The 15,233-nt window shown below is 38.1% G+C and overlaps 1 protein-coding gene across 1 annotated transcript in view; it reads right to left on the reverse strand.

Annotated features, from left to right (window-relative positions):
• The window catches only part of LOC128664701 (ski oncogene-like), a 106,429-nt gene that overhangs the window by 75,594 nt on the left and 15,602 nt on the right, over nucleotides 1–15,233 (reverse strand). Inside the window, exon 4 of the mRNA XM_053719510.1 lies at nucleotides 9,569–9,696. Within this exon, the coding sequence (XP_053575485.1) occupies nucleotides 9,569–9,696 (128 nt within the window). The remainder of the gene's footprint in view (nucleotides 1–9,568; nucleotides 9,697–15,233) is intronic.

Consider the following 15,233-nt stretch of genomic DNA (forward strand, 5'->3'; position numbering starts at 1 on the left):
AAGTTGCTTAAAATCGCTTGCTCTATCTAAATCATGAAAGAAAAACATTGGGTTTAGTGTCCATTTAACTCAGAAGGCTCCAGCAATGGAGCTTTTGGGAAACCTAGGTTGCTTCCTGCTTGTTCTGCTTATTATTGCTGTGCTGCTGTCCAATGGGGTGGTGCTGATCTACTTTTTAATCTACCCTGAACCTGAACGCACAGCATCTGTGAGCAGGGCCCCCAAAAAAGCACAGGACCTGGGGACGGGCCCATTAAATGCCTGACAACTATCAGCCTACTTAACTTTACTCTTCAACAAATAATATCAAGAAAACAAAGCCAATTTGATAATATGGGGCCCATTTATCAATCTGCCTGCTCTGAGCAGGCGGACAGGAATCACCGGAAATTCAACCCGATCGAATACCTCCCTGGAAAAATATAATTTTTGGAGCATTTTATTATTGCACTATTGCTTAAATATAACTGTGTTTAACCCCTGCAAAGGTTTAGCAGCAATGCATTATAGGTAGCTATCTGAACTTATCTGGTGACCTACCTGAACACGCCAGGTGAACCAATCACAAGAGGCTTATTGTGCAGTCACCAATCAGCAGCTAGCTCCCAGTAATGCATTGCTGCTCCTGAGCCTACCTAGGTATACTTTTCAACAAAGGCTACCAAGAAAACAAAGCAAATTAGATAACACAAATAAATAGAAAAGTTGTTTAAAATCACACGCTATATCTGAATCTTGAAAGATAATGTTTGGGTTTTATGGTAAATTCAAGGTTATATTAGTGATACGATTAGTCCTATAAAGTGTAAGGGTTTTTATTAGTTCTCTGAGAACGTATTCCTTATCAATTTTATTGACGTGTTGTTAAGAGAATTCACCACAGAAATGCCCTTTATATAATATAAAACAGACGTTAGTAAGTTTTAGAGTTAGGTTTCGCTTTTTGGTTGCTATAAAAAAAAATCCTAATTCTGAATATTTCTTCCTACGCAGAATGAAATGTATTTTTTTTTATAATCGGACAAGCTACTTAATTATGCTTTTACTGGCATTTTTATGGCCTTTCCACTTATACAGCAGGTCTTTGTGAAACTATTAATAAATCACTCATATCATTTGAATTCTGAAACCTAAATGATATCTGTAAAGCTAATGTAGAATTAATTGACCTGGAGTAAGGAGAATACCCAAGATATTTCTACAAATGCTGGTATTGTACAAAAGCTACCTGAACTAATTTCTATAATGACTAAGGATAATTTGAATTTCAAGGCTATAAATGAGTCTTGCTACAATGAATAATATCACTGGAATATAGTTATACACCATTATAGTCTATTTGCAAGAAAACAGAATAGGAAAAAGGGAGGGTGTTGATCTTTATGAGAAAAAAAAGCATAAAAATAACTGAAACCGTAAATACCAATGATTGCGCAGAGACTATTTTACTGTCTGTAGAAACTGTGAAAAGGCATATTTTTTTAAGATGGGAGTTCCAACAAAGAATAAAAGACATTCACCTAGATTACAAGTTTTGCGCTATAGAGGGTGCAAAACGAATGCAACAAAAGTTCCGTTATTTCACCCTCCATAGCGCTGCCATTACAAGTTTTTAAAAAGCCTCCTTGTGCTTGCGATATGGTTGCGTTGAGCTCCATACCGCACAACATACAACCGCTGCTTTGACGTGCTCGTGCACGCTTTCCCCATAGACATCAATGGGGAGAAACCAACACCTGTGATCGCGGAATGAAAAGCTCCGTAACGCAACCCATTGATGTCTATGGGGAAAAAAAGGTTACGTTTAAACCTAACACCCCACATATAAACACCCCTAATCTGCCGCCCCCGACATCGCCGCCACCTAAATAAAGTTATTACCCCTATTCCTCCGCACCCCAACATTGCCCACACTATAATAAAGATATTAACCCCTATTCCGCCGCTCCCAGACATCGCCGCCACTAAATAAAGTTATTAACCCCTAAACCTCTGGCCTCCCACATCACTACCGCTAAATAAACCTTTTAACCCCTAAACCACCAGCCCCCCACATCACAGCAACCTAAATTAAACTATATTAACCCCTAAACCTAACCCAAAACCTAACCCTAACTGTAACCCTAATCCTAAACCTAACACCCCCTAACTTTAACATAATTAAAATAGACCTAAATTAAAGTTACAATTATTAACTAAATAATACCTTTTTAAAACTAAATACAAACTTACCTGTGAAATAAAAATAAAACCTAAGCTAGCTACAATATAACTAATAGTTATATTGTAGCTAGCTTAGGTTTTATTTTTATTTAACAGGTAAGTTTGTATTTTTTTAACTAGGTAGACTAGTTAGTAAATAGTTATTAACTAATTACTAGCTACCTAGCTAAAATAAATACAATGTTACCTGTGAAATAAAACCTAACACTAAAACCTAATATTACAAAAAAAAACAACTAACATTACAAAAAATAAAAAACACTAAAATAAAAAAACCTAATCTACCCATTGCCCTGAAAAGAGCATTTGTATGGGCATTCAGCTCTTTTGCTGCCCATTAAAAATAAAAGGGCTATTCTAAAAAAAAAAAAAAAAAAAAAAAAAAATCATTACACAAAATAACAAACAAATTATTACAAAATAATAAAAATTATCCCTATTCTAATACCCTGTTTAAAAAAAACTCCCCAAAATAAAAGAACCCTAATCTATAATAAACATTGCCCTAAATAAATCAGCTCTTTTTCTACAAAATAAAAACAAACACCCCCTAACATTACAAACCCCACCCCCCAAACCCACAAAATAAAAAACCTAACTAAAAAAAAATAATCTACCCATTGCCCTGAAAAGGGCATTTGTATGGGCATTGCCCTTAAAAGGGCATTTAGCTCTTTTTCTTGCACTTTTAAGAAAGCCCAAACCCTAATCTAAAAAAAACCCTACCCAAAAAAACTTAAAATAACCTAACACTAACCCCTCTTTAGGTACTCACAGTAGTCCGGCTTTGATCTTCATCCCAGCGGCTCCATCTTCATCCATCGAGGGTCGATGCGCGGAGGTGGAGGTCCAGGCGGAGGTCAAAGGCAGAGGTCCAGGCGGAGGTCAAAGGCAGAGGTCCATCGATCTGACGTGGAGGTTCTCTTTATGCGATCATCTGCCGCACACTGAGGATTCAAAAGCAAGGTACCCCTTTTATACTGGGGGTACCATTGCATTCCTATTGGCTGAAACATTTAAATTAGCCAATAGGAATTAGGGCTGCTAAAATCCTATTGGCTGTTCAAATCAGTCAATAGGATTTAAGCAGCTCTCATTCCTATTGGCTGATTCAAATCAGATTAGGGGTTAATAACTTTAAAATAGTGTTTGCAATGCGGACGGGCCTCGGTTTAGGGGTTAATAGGTATTTTATGACTGTTAATAATTCCCAGTCTAATGCAGAGGGCATTTCTGCAGCAATGAAAGATTTTATTGCTATAGCAACTGTGAGTACTTAAAGAGGGTTTTGTGTTTTTTTTTGCGTGTTTTTTTGCGTGTTTTTTTTAGATTATTGTTTGGGCAATTCTAAAAGAGCTAAATGCCCTTTTAAAGGCAAGAAACAGAGCTGAATGCCCTTTTAGGGGAAATGCCCATACAAATGCCCTTTTCAGGGCAATGGGTAGATTTGTTTTTTTTTAGAGTTAGGTTTTTTATTTTGGGGGGTTGGTTGGGTGGTGGGTTTTACAGTTGGGAGGTCTTTGTATTTTTTTTACAGGGAAAAGATCTGATTTCTTTAGGGCAATGCCCTACAAAAGGCCATTTTAAAGGCTATTGGTAGTCTATTGTAGGCTAGGGTTTTTTTCATTTTGGGGGGGGGCTTTTTATTTTGATAGGGCTGTTAGATTAGGTGTAATTGTTTTTGTTTTTTTTGGATAATTTCATTTGTTATTTTTTGTAATTTAGTATTTTTGTTATTTTTTGTAATTTAGTATTTTTTTTGTAATTTGTTTTTTTGGTTTTTTTTGTAGATTATTTTTTTTTAGTAGGGTTAGGTTTTTTTAATGAGTAATTTAATTTATTTAATTGATAGTTATTTTAATTTTAGTCTAATAGTAATGTTAGTTTAATTTATAGTTTAAACAGGTTTTTTTAATTTCAAAGGTAAGTTTTTATTTATTTTAAGATAGGGATCTTGTAATTTTAATTTAAACTTGTTAGGTTTAGGGGTTAATAGTTTAATTTAGTTTTTGGTGATGTGGGGGGCTGTTGGTTTAGGGGTTAATATGTTTATTTAGTGGTAGTGATGTGAGAGGCCAGAGGTTTAGGGGTTAATAACTTTATTTAGTGGCGGCAATGTCGGGGAGCGGCGGAATAGGAGTTAATAAATTTATTAGTGGTGGCGATGTCGGGAGCGGCAGATTAGGGGTTAATAACTTTAAAATAGTGTTTTCGATGCGGGAGGGCCTCCGTTTAGGGGTTAATAAGTAGTTTATGGGTGTTTAGTGTACTTTGTAACACTTTAGTTATGAGTTATATGTAACAGTTTTGTTGCGTAAAACTCATTTAAACTGCTCTCAGATGGCGGTATCGATCGTGTCGGTATAGGCTGTAACGCAAGTTTTTTAACCTCACAACTTGTAATGGCAGCGCTATGGGAATCCCATGAAAACACGTCATTTTTTTGAGTGCGGGACTGATGTTGCGTTACAGGCTAAAAGGCTTGCAGGACAGCTATACCAACATGACTGCGTTACTGTTTTAACACTGAAATGGCCATTTTTTCAGCGTTAAAACATGAACGCAAAACTCGTAATCTAGATGTAGGTGAATTTATAGTAGGAAAAATATGTTTAAAAATCCTTAAAAATATAGTTAAATGGACATTATGGTGCAACAAGGACTTGCTCTAATTTGTTAGTTTTAGCACTAGCAACTAGATCTGCACATAATGATCCGAAGGTGACTACGGGCAGCATTCAGCTTTTTTCAGAGCTGCATTTATTCTTGTGAAAGTGAAACACACTAAGATCTGTGCAAATCCAGATCTAAGTTTCCGCTTTCTTCCACAATAGGATCATAACGAATGTTCTGAATACACAGGCCTACTAGCAATTCTGCAAAGTTATGAGTTTAACCACTGCACAGATACAGCTTTAACACATAGTTGAAGTACCTTTCAGGAGCCTCAGAGTACTGCTGGTCCTGAGAGGATACAGCCGGTGAGCAAATCAGCAGCAGTAGTTGCACAACCCAGCCTTGTGACTGTCTCTGCTGATCGGCTCAGTGGATACTGGTCTCGAGCCATAAATTAAAGGTTTGCATAGTTACCAACTGTCACGTTTTTCTCAGGACAGTCATGTTTTTTGGCTTCCTGTCCCTGTCTTTTAACCCTTTAAGCCAAAAGGACCTATATATACGTCATGCGGTACTTTGCTTATTGTTCCGCATTACGTATAAATACATATACATTATATATCAAATTAAAGAGAAAAATCCATATTTATGTAACAGATATGCAATGATCAGTCAGGTTTCCATGTACATCTCTCCAAACTATATTGTGAACTATTGCTGCATCTCCTCATAGCAATGGGGAAAGTAAGATACAAGGAATATATGGTGATCGATCTGATATGTGAGAATCTGTAGTAGCATCCACCTAAATTGATATTAAGTTTATAACATGTTTTTTTTTTTTTACATATTATGTGTCTAGTCTCTTTGGACAAACAGAAAGAGAAACAGTCTGCCAGGAATGAACAACAGCTCAGTTGCTTGTATGGCCTGGTTACCACCTGGGAGTAGCTTCTTTTAGCCCAATTGCGCTTTTCACAGAGGAAAACATTCCTGAAGTATATCAGTCTGATACCGCATAACAAGGTCAGTCCAGCCCTGAAATACCAGGCAATTCTCATCTGAACAAGAGAAATGGCAACCCCAGAGGATCATTTGAGCCTCATCAGTGAGGTGCAGCCATATCCATCTAAGCACATTGGGCAAGGAGTTGACGTCTTTTTCCCCCCCATCACCTTTAGGGAGACTTTTCCCAGGGTCATAATACAAATATAGCACATTGGGAAAATAGTCGATTTCTGGTTTCCCCATCACCCATAGGGAGACTTTCCCCAGGGTCATAATACAAATACAAACAGAAAGAGAAGCACCTCACTGATGAGGCCCAAAGGAGGCCAAGCGATCGTCTAGGGTTGCCATTTCCCTTGTTCAGAGGAGAATTGCCTGTTACTTCAGGACTGGACTGACCTTGCTAGGCAAGATCAGACTGAAATACTTCAAGAAAGTTTTCCTCTGTGAAAAGCACAATTACATGGGTCAAGCTAGTGGCTGTTTGGTAGAGAGTACACTGCTAACTATTAACATTGTTGATTATATTAAAAATTAATATTCCTGATCAATGTAAGAATGAAACCAGAAGGAAAAAGTTTAAAAGAAAAATAATAATAATGGAAGACCATAAGGCAGATTTCACAAGCCTAAGCCTCACACATATCTATCCCTAAATGACATAAGTGGAGTTTATCCGATAAGGAACTATTAACAGCTGTATAGACCATGGCTAGCCTTATATACTTCAATAACTAGTCCAGACTAGAAAATAAGGCAGGTGGTGGGTTGAGTTTGGCCTTTGAAAAACAATTACAGCAAACAAGGTAATAAAGCATTCAAAATATTTTCAAACTCACCCACTATGTAAGAATATTACAAGACTGTTATAAAATCTTGTAATTAAAGGTCTTGAGAAGGAAAACGTAATATGGTACAACAATTTCTAAAATACTTAAGTTTTAAAAAGCCCTAAATTAAAGTATATTTTTTTAAGAAGAACAAAACAAAAGGTTATTAATTGAATATTGCAAAAATCTGTACTTGGTCAATGGAATAGTTCCCAGGACAGTCCAGGACCAAAACACCAGGCAGATCTGCTCTAAGCAACAGAAAACAGACTTCAACAAGACTCATTTGCATCCCACTAGGCATGTGACCAAGGAGGAGATGCCTGTTTCTCATTCTTTTTAGGGTGACTACACTCAGAGTAAGTGGCATATGCATAAGAAAATGAAAACGTTGGCAAACGGTAGATATAGAACAATGGCAATAAATTGAACTATTTTCCAGTCTAAGTGGAGGTTAATTTAGCAAGAGAATAAAAAAAAAAAATCAACAAACCCTAAGTGTTAAAAACGGCAATACTAACCAGACAACCTAGCACTTATTTGTATAATGTCAACAAGGGGGATAGTAAAAGGGTTTATGTACTGTACTTAACCATCTTTGGGAGATAAATCTCTTGGGTTTGGAAGAAATCACTGTAGGGAATGTGTTCCTCAAGTTTTTCCAGAAATGTACTGTAAAAGCCTAACATATATTCATCTAGTTCTCTAGAGCATTGTTGTGGTTTGTGGTTATATTCATTTTAGCAGGTAAATAGTTAAACTGTTAATGTTTTTAAAAAAAGTTTACTTATTGGACTTAAATAAAGTATACTATAGTATAGTACGCTATTTATCTTATTGGCCTGAGGTACAATGCAAGTTGTTTGTTTAAAACTTTCTTCATTGTGTTAGCAGCATAGCAAAATCAGTTGCCAGTTACTGTGTGACAGTTCTTTTGACACACTTGCATTTAAGCCAATCAGCGCTGACTCGTAAATAACTCCATGGGACTGAGTAAAATGTTATCTATATGGCACACATGAATTAGCACTGTCTAACTGTGAAAAACTGTCAAAATGCACTGAGATAAGAGGTTGTCTTCAAGGGCTTAGAAATTAGCAATATGAGTTTACCTAGGTTTAGCTATCAACAAAGAATACCAAGAGAACAAAGCAAATTTGATGATAAAAGTAAATTGTAACGTTGTTTAAAATAGCATGCACTATCTGAAATTATTGTAAATAGAAAAAAAAAACCTTTAATTTTTAATTTATTTTTCCAATGAATTTCAAAGGCTCTTGAATTACAGTAATTGACTATATGTTGTTGTGGTAAAACTACCAACCAAATTTGCTGTTATTAATAGCAGCTCCTTCCAGTCCCTTTTTAGGGTTATCAGAGGCAGACGTTATTCTTATCATCAGTATATCTACCAAGCTGTCACTATAAACCTCTGGCTTATTTGTGATACAGTAGCATAAAGTGAGCCAGTATAAAATATAGCTCTTCAGGTTTTTCATACGTATGTCTGCACAATGTTGGATTTAGCATAGGAAGCTCAGTATGTGCATAGCTTGTTTTTTCACAGGAGGTATTGGGAGAGGATAAGGTGCATGTATATATTTGAATTTGGTACACGGCATGTGTGTACACATAGCTTAGTTTTCAAATTTATAGTTTTCATTTTAAAATGAATATCTTGTGGAAAAAAAACTTGCCCCTCATTAAAGCCACAAGTTGCAAGTTCAGTTTTATTATAATCAATGGAGCGTATTTTTTTAAAAAATTCTTCACTTCTCACTGCATAGAACATGTGCCACTGTCAAGGATGCTGGCATCAAAAAAAACTTCAATATGTTACAAAACAAACTAATTACAATGGGAAAAAACATGTGGGGAAAAAATATACCCTCTACAAACGGCACCCTTAAGCCTATGCACACAAAAAAAACTTTGAAAAAGTAAAAAGACCCCCCCAAAAAATTCTGAATTTTTGGGCAAAATTTTGGTGAAAAATCCTGATCAAGCTCACGGTCAGGCCCTTGTTCTGTTTGCAAGGCCTCTGAGCTGTCTTTTATTCTATCCAGTGAGACTATAGTTTGATAACAGACAAGAAGATATTCTATTCTTACAGACATTTATATTTACCCTATTTTAAGCATGTTACTAAAGCTGTTGTGATTGCAATTTTTTCTAACCGCTGAGCAATATATTCTTATTTCGAGTAGAGAGAACTTAAAGGGATAGTAAACACCTACTAATTACAAGACGTTTTTGTTGCGTTACTATAGAATAACATATCTACTGCAGTTGTTTATCAATAGCCAAACTCCACCTACCATTTTCCTTATTTGGAGGAGCCAATCAGGGCTTTATTCTGCAGACAACAAGGCAAGGCACTGTCATAATGTTAGTATAAAAAGCAGTTGTTATCTGATAAAGTCAATTAGGAAAATATATGTAGCAGGTTTGGCCTTGAGAGGTCAGCAGAGTCCATTTAAGATTTAAAAATTAGACAATCCTACATTTTCAGAGCTAAATTACACAAAGAGGAGGCATAATAAATAATGAAAGTATATTGCAAAGTTTTTTCATTATACAAAACTAAATATGTTATATAGACATCTCAATGTGTTTACTGTCCCTTTAACACAACAATAGATATTAATGGCAGAAACGCCCACAAACTATATATAAAGTTAGGAGAAGAGACGCTCAGTGAACATGATCTCACCATTACCACATGGCTCTGTGCCAATCTGGCGCTATGTGCACAAGTAGAGAGATATGTATGACCATCACTAGCACGGATCCTGAGGCTATTTTGGATGGGAATAGCTCCTTATTCATTGTGTGTATTTTGCATGATTGGTTCTATGTGTAAGATGACAGATCAGAGTAACAATTCTTACTTTTTTTGTAAAAGCTGCAGTTCTTCAGTATGTTTTTGCTCAATCACTTCTTTCTGTTCTTCCATGTGTCTTTTTTCCTCCAGCATAAGCTTTGACAGAGCATCCTGTAGCTGCTGTTTAAATTCTTCCTGCAAAACAGTGCGCGAGTGTGAGGAGCTGTGCAGCAGCAATGCTGTGTCAACATGCCAGGTGTGTGAGGTTGTATGAAAAACCAATAGCCAGTGCTTACATATAGTGCTATGGTAACTGTGTGCCTTCTGCCATTTCTTTGATGCTTGCGCCAATATTCACTAAACCAACTACAACTTTATCAACATAAATATCATAATTCTTGCTCAGTTTTCTAGATTCATCAGAACATACTTCTGCCTGCTTTGTGCATAAAAATACTACAGAGCTGACACAATTCTGTCATCACCTTATATAGGCTTCAGTACTAACACATGTAAATGTAATGCTGAACGGTGGTTACGTGCAGTGGTATGTGCACATCATTTCTTTGCTGCTTGTACCACTATTTACTAAACCATCTGCAACTTTATAAACATGACTATTATACATTTTACTCACTTCTCCAAATTCATCCGACCACACTTCTGCTTGCTCTGTACAAAAAAAACCCTCATCATTTATTCATTCCTGATAACTTCCTTTATTTCTTGGTGGTGAGAGCCCGCAAGACCTTACTCTTGGGAAGTCATCTCCTGGCCACCAGGAGGAGGCAAAGACACCCTACACCAGAGCTTTAAGTATCCCTTCTACTTCCCATCCCCTCCCAGTAGTACGAGGAAGGATAGGAGGAAGAAAGATAGTAGGGTAAAGAGGTGCAAACTAGAACTGTTGCCTTCAGAAAATTTGGGCGGGTTTGTGGACTCGCACCACCAAGAAAGAAAGGAATTTATCAGGTAAGAATAAATTATTTACCTTTCTTATGGTGGCGAGAGTCCACGAGACCTTACTCTTGGGACCCAATAACCAATCTGTGGAGTCCACAGAAAAAATGGGTGGGACAAAAAGCAAAGGAACGCACCTTTTTACCAAGAACTACCGCCTGAAGGACCTTCCTTCCAAAAAATTCCTCTGCCAAGGCAAAAACATCAAAATGATAAAAATTTGGTGAAAGTATGTAAAGAAGACCAGGTTGCAGCCTTGCAAATTTGTTCTACGAAAGCCTCATTCTTGAAACCCAAGAAGTATAAACAGAATGAGCTAAAACTTTTAAGGGCGGCTGCTGTCCCACCTCCATGTTGGCTCTGTGAATTAAACTCTTTAACCATGAAGCTAAAGAAACAGAAGTAGCATTTTGGTCCTTATTTTTACCTGAAAACAGAACAAACAAAACTGGAGGACTGACGTAAGTCCTTAGTAGTCTGTAAATAAAACTTCAATGCCCTGAACACATCCACGTTATGCAATAGTCTCTCCCTTGAGGATTTTTGATTAGGGTATAATAAAAGAATAACAATCTCTTGGTTAATATTCTCAGAAGAAACCATTTTAGGCAAAAAGATATACCAGGAACGTAACACTGCTTGGTCCAGATGAAAGACCAAATATGGAGGGTCACAAGAAAGATCTGATAGTTTGGAAACCCTTCTAGCTGAGGGAATAGCTAGCAAAGACAAACTTTCCAAGACAACAACTGAATATCCAAGGAATGCTTAGGTTCAAAGGGAGGAGATTGCAAAACTCTAAGCACCAAGTTTAGACTCCATGGAGGAGAAATAGGTTTAATAAACTGTCTGATTCTAACCAAGGCCTGAACAAATGTATGAATATTAGGAAGACAACCTAGTTTCCTTTGCAACAAAACAGAAAGAGTAGAAATATGACCCTTAAGAGTACTCGCCGATAAACCATTTTCTAGGCCATCCTGAAGGAATTGTAAGATACAAGGAATTTTAACAGAATGCCATGTATATCTGCAATCTGAACACCAAGAAAGATATGCTTTCCACACTTTGTGGTAAATTCTTCTAGTGACAGGCTTACGAGCCTGAATCAAGGTCTCTATCACAGAGTCAGAAAAACCTCTTTGAGAAAAGAACTAAGAGTTCAATCTCTAAGCAGTTAAACTTAGTGACTGGAGTTTTTGATAAAAGAATGGCCCTTGAGAAAGAAGATCCATACGTTGTGGCAGACAACACGGAGGAGAACTAGACATCCAAACTAGCTCTGCATACTATGTCCTGCAAGGCTATTAATATTGCAGAAATGGGTTCCTGTTTGATTCAGACAAACACTTTTCGTAGTAGGACAATTGGAGGAAAAGGGGAAAATAGATGATAAGACCAAGGCACAGCTAAGGCGTCTATCAATTCCGCCTGAGGATCCCTCAATCTCAACCCATATCTGGGAAGTTTGTGTTTCAGACGAGATGCCATTAGGTCTATGTCTGGAAGACCCCAACAACATACCAACTGATTAAAAATCTTCTGGTTGAGAGACCATTCCCCTGAGTGTAAAGCCTGACAACTCAGATAATCCACTTCCCAATGGTCGACCCCTGGGATGTGAATGGCTGAGCTGGTACACTGGTGAACCTCTGCCCAATTTAGGATACGAGAAACATAGAGACTGTAGATTCAGGCAGGTCGACTGTAGCTTGAGCTTGCGTTGGTCTGTAAAAAAATAGCCTCATGGTGGCTGAGTCTATGATAACTTCCAGAAAAGACAATCTTGGCCATTTAGACCGACCAGCCATGACTGCAAAGAAACCATAGTAGTTTCTTTGTGTGAGCAGTCGCTAAAGGGAAAGATGGAGCTTGAACCAAAATATTGCCAGGTATGGAGCTACAGCTATCCCCCGAACCCTGACAACTGAGAGAAGAGCCCCAGAAACTTTATAAATAACCTGGGAGCTGTGGCAAGACCAAAGGGAAGAGCTACAAATTGATAGTGTGTCTAGGAAGGCAAAACTAAAAAATCAGTGATCTTCCTTTTTTGGTAAATGCAGATAAGCATCCTTGAAATCCACGGTTGTTATGAAATGACCTTGAAGGACTAGCGCAGAATAGATCTGATGGTTTCCATCTTGAATGAAGTGACTCTCAAAAACTTGTTAGATCTAGAATGGGCCTAAACGTGCCCTCCTTCTTTGGTACAATGACCAAATTGGAATAGAAAACCTTCCCCTGATCTGCTGCTGGAACTTGGACAATAACTCTCATGTCCTACAAATCCTTCACACAATGAAAGAAGGCTGCTTTTTTTCTGATCTCTTTGAGATGTGAGACAGAATAAAGCTCTCCTGGGGAGGCCACAACTGAAAACCTATTCTGTATCCCTGGGATACAATATCCATAACCCAAAGATCCTGAACAGATGGAGACTAGACCTTCTGAAAAAGGCTTAATCTGCCCCCTACTGGTGAAGAGTTCGGATTGGAGGTCGCACCTTCATGTAGACTTGTTATTGGAAGAAAGTTTCTTTTTGTGTTTGGAATTATTCCAGACTGGAATTGGTTTTCAGGTGGACTTGAGAGAATCAGTCATCTGAGAGAAAGATTTTTTTTTTCTGGGTCCTTGACTGGCGAATGGAACTTTATCCTGGGGCAAAAAGGCTCCTTTGCCACCCGTCACTGTGGAAATAATAGAATCCAAGCAAGGGCCGAACAAGTTTTTCCCCTTGAAGGCCAAAGTTAAAAGTCTTGACGACTTCAACCAAAGAACCCACCTGGTGAGAACAGCTAAACCCATATTTCTTACATTAATGCGAATTATATGAATAATGGTGTCACAAATTAAGGAATTCACCAGTTTTAAGCAATTGATGCGCTCCTAAATATCCTCTATGGGTGATTTCTGTGAAAGTAGGTCAACCTGAGAGATGCAGCTCCTGCAACAGCAGCTATACCCACTGCCAGTTCCCGCCTGGAAGAAAGCCTTCCAAAGAAAACCCTCTAGTTTCCTGTCCATATGCTCTTTGAAAGAAGTGCTGTCCTCCAGAGTAATTGTAGTTCTTCTGGCTAAAGCAGATAGAGCACCCTCCACCTTCAGAATGGTCTGCCAAAGTTCCAGATGGGATAGGAAACACCTTTTGGAAAGTAGGGAAAGGAATAAACAAAACTCCAGGCTTTTCCCATTCCCTGGAAATGATGATTCATCAGAATCTGAAAACTGAGCTTTTTTAAAAATTGAAGAACCAGTAAGTATATCACCACCTGTAGAAGAGCCTGCAGAAATAGTCTTACACTTGTGCTTACTTGGAGGTGGCATAATGACCATAACCTCAGAAGTAGCTGACTTTAAATTACTTAAAATCTGGAGAAAAATCAATAATGCCACTTTGAGTAATATACACAGATGGCGGGCAAACTGCAGTGGTCGCATTGGGATTAACTAATTGAGATTGTAGAACAGAACTTAGGCAAGTGCTGCAGAGTTGCACTGGTGGACAGACCGTAACTATTAGATCTGCCATCAAGGGGCCATGCACAGCAGCAGCATCACAATGCCAACTTACCATCTCATGGTATAGGATGCCCTCTGGTACCTGAAGTAATATGGAAGGAGAGTTCCTGCTGCACACTATGGCCACTATAAGAAAGGACAGGAAGAGGTGGGTAGCATGCCACAATGCTGCGCTTGGCAGGGAAAGCAGTAACTCCTTCAATTGCTCCAATGCACCTTGCTATGCTTCCGGAGTACAGTCCCTTACCAGATAGAGGAGCGCTAACCATGCTGGTGCTGAGTGGTGTGCATTTAGAGGAGAAGCAACTTTATAAGGTACACATACAGAAATAAAAATAATTATAAAAAAACGGTTTCCCATATTCCTGCCATTATATGTATTGTCCCCATAATTGATCAAGACTTGTATTGTCCCCACAAAGTTTAACCAAGTGGGCAAGTGTGCACAAACCTCCATATATGTGTACTCAAACCTCCACCTATGCATATCTTCCAAAGTACTAAGTTGGTTTGGTTATGTCTGTAGGAAACCATCTAAGAAATACTGATGTAAACTGGCTCTAAAGTTCATTACTGTATGTAGCTTCTTTAAGCTTGTGGGCTATGTGAGACAAGCAACTCTTACCAATATAATGTCCCTTCCACTGATCTTACCCAACTGTTAATCCTTATGATAAAGTGGAGAACCCATCCTTTACTGTTACTAACAGTAGCGGATATACTGAGGAAATACATGGCTCAGCAGGAGGAGGCTAAAGGAACTGTCTCAGCGAACCCATGGCCAGGTTGCTACCATAACTCCTGCAAGGAGATTTACATTGCACAGCCAGTACTCTCCCAAATCCCTCTCTTCCAGGGACTATACATTGAGGGAAAATCTGGGATAAATCTTCAATAAATCCTGAGCACCTCTATCCTTGCCTTCTCCTTGAAGAGGCAAAGAACTACTGGGGTGAAAGGGAAGTAGGAGAGATACTTCAAGCGCTGGTGTAGGGTGTCTTTGCCTCCTCCTGATGGCCAGGAGATGAATTCCCAAGAGTAATTTCTCATGGACCACCTTGAGAAGGAAATACTACAGAACTGACACAAATCTGGCATGATGACATCAGCTTAAATAGGCTTCAATTCTAACCCATTTAAAAAAAAAGATTATATGCAACTTTGGTGAGTACTTTGGCAAAATTTTCTAAGCCATTCCAATATATTTGATTAGCCTATGCTCCTGTATTTTATTCCTGAATCCAGTACATTTG

The sequence above is a fragment of the Bombina bombina genome, chromosome 6 (assembly GCF_027579735.1).
Source record: "Bombina bombina isolate aBomBom1 chromosome 6, aBomBom1.pri, whole genome shotgun sequence".
NCBI lineage: Eukaryota > Metazoa > Chordata > Amphibia > Anura > Bombinatoridae > Bombina > Bombina bombina.